This window comes from Lepisma saccharinum, chromosome 2 (assembly GCF_977018435.1).
Source record: "Lepisma saccharinum chromosome 2, izLepSacc3.1, whole genome shotgun sequence".
In the NCBI taxonomy this organism is placed as follows: Eukaryota; Metazoa; Arthropoda; class Insecta; order Zygentoma; family Lepismatidae; genus Lepisma; species Lepisma saccharinum.
This window is the reverse complement of record NC_139230.1, coordinates 73897457-73901795: the sequence shown is the minus strand read 5'-3', so window position 1 is coordinate 73901795 and position 4339 is coordinate 73897457. Positions and strand designations below refer to the sequence as shown.

Sequence of the window (4339 nt, the reverse complement as noted above, 5' to 3'; positions counted from 1 at the left end):
AGCACTTAGGTCCCTCCATCAGAGGGAGGGCAACTTTGGCTTTCGTCAAAAGCAAATGAGTTTGCATTATGAGCAAAGCATAAAGCTAATAGTTAAATAACTTTTGACTTGTGAAAAATTTTCTCTTTTAGTAGTGTTTTCGTGCCAGTGGCTTTTAATATGTAAATAATTTCATTCTCAATATTTTTACTGTTACTTAAATTCGTTATTTTTAAAGAGAAAGTGATGCACTCTCTTGACTTGTAAATTGTTACAAGATTATATTAACCTTAAAAACTTCTTCAAGGTAGCTTTGATGTACAGGGTTAGTCAAAATTATGTTAACACGCAATGAACAAAACACGTAGAGGTCAGAAATACAGTTATGACTGAAATGTATTGGAACATGTATTGTTAGATTTGTAGGTGGTGCACAGCTGATCACTGGAAATGTCTTCAATCTCTTCTCTTTCTCTTTTTAGGTGACATAATGGCCGACCGATTGACACTGGAGCAAAGAAGATATGTAGCTAGCGCGATGGAAGTGTACGGTTCGCCGACCCTTGTCCGTGAAAAGTTTCGACAGCGATTTGCACATGACCCACCAAGCCGTTTAACAGTGTACCACATCTACAAGAAGTTTGTGGCTACGGGATCAGTAGCTAACAACTATCGAGGCAATGCAGGACGTCCAAGATCAGGAAGATGTGAAGAGAACATAGCTGTTGTACAGGGAGCCGTGTTCCACAGTCCTTCTAAATCAAGTGTACGATGCAGTTTGGAAACAGGAATTCCTCAAAAAACCGTGTGGCGCATCTTGAAACATGACCTTGGGATGAGACCATACCACATCCAAGTCAGCCAAGCGTTAACAGTGGTGCAGAAACGTAAGCGGGTGGAATGCTGTCAGATTTTAGCTGAAATGATGAATATCCGTCGGGATATTGGGAATGTCATAGCATTCAGCGATGAAGCCACTTTTCACACAAGTTGATTTGTGAACCGGCACAACACGATTTTCTGGGCCACCGAAAACCCACGAGTCATTCGGGAGCATGAACGAGACCTCCCCAAAGTAAATGTTTGGTGAGCTTTGACCTCCGCTGGAGTTATTGGACCCTACTTCTTTGATACACCAACAGTAACTTATGACGATTACTTACAGATGTTGCAGGAGTACGCCATTGATGAACTACCACTAGAAATCCGCAGTGCAGGGTATTTCCAACAAGATGGCGCTCCACCGCACTGGGCCCTAGTTGTTAGAAACTATCTCGATGAGACGTTTCCAGGACGATGGATTGGTCGTGATTGCGCTGGCCTCCATACTCTCCAGACTTAACACCTTGTGACTTCTGGTTATCGGGCATGATTAAGGAGCGCGTTTTCAGTAGGAAGGTTCGCGACATCAATGACCTCAAAGATCGTATACGGGATGTGATATTATCCATACCCCGTGAAATGTGTGTACGGGCTTTACGTGCTGCTGTTAATCGGTGGTTTTTATGTGTTGAATGTAATGGCGCACAGATTGAGTGCGCAAGTCTGCACTTGCAGCATATCATTGCCTACATTCCATGTTTATAGATGTCTGTCAAGTTCATTATTCTTGTTCATACATTGTTTCTGCCATTTGAGTGTTCACATAATTTTGACTATTGAGTATTAGCATAATTTTGACTAACCCTGTATATTATTGGCACTTAAAAATTTTGTTATTTCAAAGAGAAATACTTTTGATTGCTTTTCCAATTTGGCTATTATTCAATACGTACAATATTAACTTCATTTACTACGCACAATTTTGTTAGATGCTTCACATCCTGAGGTGCAATCATATATATTTTTATAAATATAGCATTTTGCTTTTCTTTAAAAAAATACAGACATGTACATTTTTCAGACGTACATGATTTTTAGAATATATATATATATTTGGAAGAAATAATTATATATATACTGCCACTGGTAATAACATTTTATCAGTATCTACATTTTCAATTGCAGACACACTTTTGAATAATATATATATATATATATATATATATATATATATATATATATACTCACATTCACTGCACTGTACTGTACAGCAAGTACTGTACACATCTATTTTCTTTTCAAAAATATGATAATTGTAAATGCTTGCTTGAAATATGGTGATTTTGCTTCAATATACAATTTTTTTGCCCTATAGACTATTGAAATTGATATCTTGGGGATTTATTAAAAAAACGTAATTATTTTTCACACTATAAAAAAATGATAAAATTCAGGTGTTTTGGCCTTTATAAAAAAAATATTTTTCATACTATAAAAATAGTAAAATTTGTTTTTTTTGTGGATATTTTCCGCTTTGGAGATTAGCTAAAATCGGGGTAAAATAATTAAATACAAAATAAATGTTCCAGAATCGGCCACTTCCTTCTTCTTGTTTCAACTTAGGAACTCCCATGACTAGGGACACAAATTTATGGTAAATAAAAACTGAGGAGAGCGGCAAATAAAATGTTAGATTAGCGGTATATACCAGCGGTGGAAAAAAAAATGGCACACACTTTTTCATCATGAGAGGAAACAACATACAAAAGAGCTATAAATTGATAAACTACTTCATTTTTATATACTGTACACATACACAAGTACTTAGCTGTCCAACCAAAAAGAAAACATCAAGACAAAATCACTTAATTTCTAAATTGCATATATCTCAAGTGATTTATTCATTGTATGTATTTAAAGGATATGCTTGCTGTCCAACAAATAAAATAATCACTACTGCACATACAGAAACACATGTTGAAAATCACATGATGATAAAAAAAAATTCATTCATGACCAAATGACGCCATTGTTTCCCTTGATGTGCGGAACAGACTAATCTTATCGCTGCTACAGCTAGCAAGTTCAATGAAACTGGAATTTGAATAGACATTCGGGGGAAGAAAGGAATGCAGCTTGACAGGGAACGAAGTTTTCGAACTGAGATTATGTGCTTGGGAAATCCCAATTTTCAGCGTCTTCCTGATGTGATCGAAGATAAAATGTTCTTCAGCTGCAAGTGGTTGGAAACTTTAGGCAAACGTTTCGTTACAAATCGACACAGTTTGCGCGCACAACCTCGATTGCTGGGTTTTGCAGGTTTTCTACTTAATTTGATGATATTTCACGGTTATTTCGCGAAAAAGCGTTCATTTCGTGGAAAAGCACCCATTTCGCATTACTTCGCGAATAAACCTCATGCATATTTCATCATTGGGGGTGTAGTTACGTGCAGCATGTTCAAAATTGCATCTTTTTTTCACATTTCGCGATTTCGCGCATCGCAAAAATTCAATGTCTCTACCCATGACCGATCTCTCTGTCTACGGCTTTTTCTCAAAGAAACCAGTTTGTAATCGTCAGGTGTTCTCAGAAAAGGTGTAGTTTTTCTGGATACACGGACGGTCACTTTCTTCTTCTTCTTCTGTTTCTGTCGATGAGACGGTCCAGGGGTTGCCGTTGGCGACGATGAGAAGTTCAAAGTTTTTGGATCCGGAAGTGTCTTTTCCTCACGTTCGTCTATCAAATGTTGTGCCGTAGATTGGTACTCATCGATGATATTCTGTAACTGATGACGTGTATTACGGGGTAATGTCTCTGCCAGGTTCGGAGGAAAATACGTCGATTCTGGTGAAATAGTAGAAGAACCGTCGTTATCTTAAACAATAGGAATCTGTAATGGTTCTTTGGATTTTCGACTCAGCCATTTTAGAATATTCTTCTTCTTTTTATCTAGAACGGATAATTTTTCAGTTACAGACAATTCGGAACCGCGAATACGTGCTAACTGTTCCGCTGAAAGGACGATCATCTTTTTGTAAGAAAATGTCATTTCGCAATGGGGAATGAGAGTACCGAGAAGACCTGATAACAAAGAGCCTAGAAGTAAGGGTAGAAATCCACCTTTCCGAACAAGAAGTTTTCTGCGTTTATCGATGTTCACTTTCGGTTTCACAAGATTGCGTATGACCGTCTTGTAAGGTGTCAGACGGCGTTTTGCGGACGGTTTAATTTCACATTTCCTTCTAAAACGTTCAGGCAGCATTCGCGGATGAAACGTGTTGTCTTTTTCGGAGAACTTTTCAATAATGATTTACGGAGTTTGGGCGGTGAATTTTTCAACACGTGCAAAAAAAGGTGAATGTTTCTTGAAAGAAGTCGAATGTCTATTGCTTTTAGAATGTGGGTTGGTACGTGTGTTCCTCGTTTTCCTCATCTCGATGTTTAAACATACCTGAGGAAGATATACAGTTGAGTAATTCTGGTTGATAACGTCTGTCTGATAACGTAAAGGATCCGGTGTTGACTGTGAGAGATC

At 37.8% G+C, this 4339-nt stretch overlaps 1 protein-coding gene across 1 annotated transcript; it reads left to right on the top strand.

Moving 5' to 3' along the window:
* The first annotated feature begins 469 nt into the window (after positions 1–469).
* On the top strand, positions 470–973 carry LOC145982498 (uncharacterized). Its single transcript, XM_083115958.1, has one exon. It carries the CDS (start codon positions 470–472, stop codon positions 971–973), a length of 504 nt encoding a protein of 167 aa, XP_082972084.1.
* Positions 974–4339: the final 3366 nt, after the last annotated feature.

Excerpts from the sequence above, each read along its gene's own strand:
- LOC145982498 (XM_083115958.1), top strand. The coding sequence starts at position 470 with ATGGCCGACCGATTGACACTGGAGCAAAGAAGATATGTAGCTAGCGCG.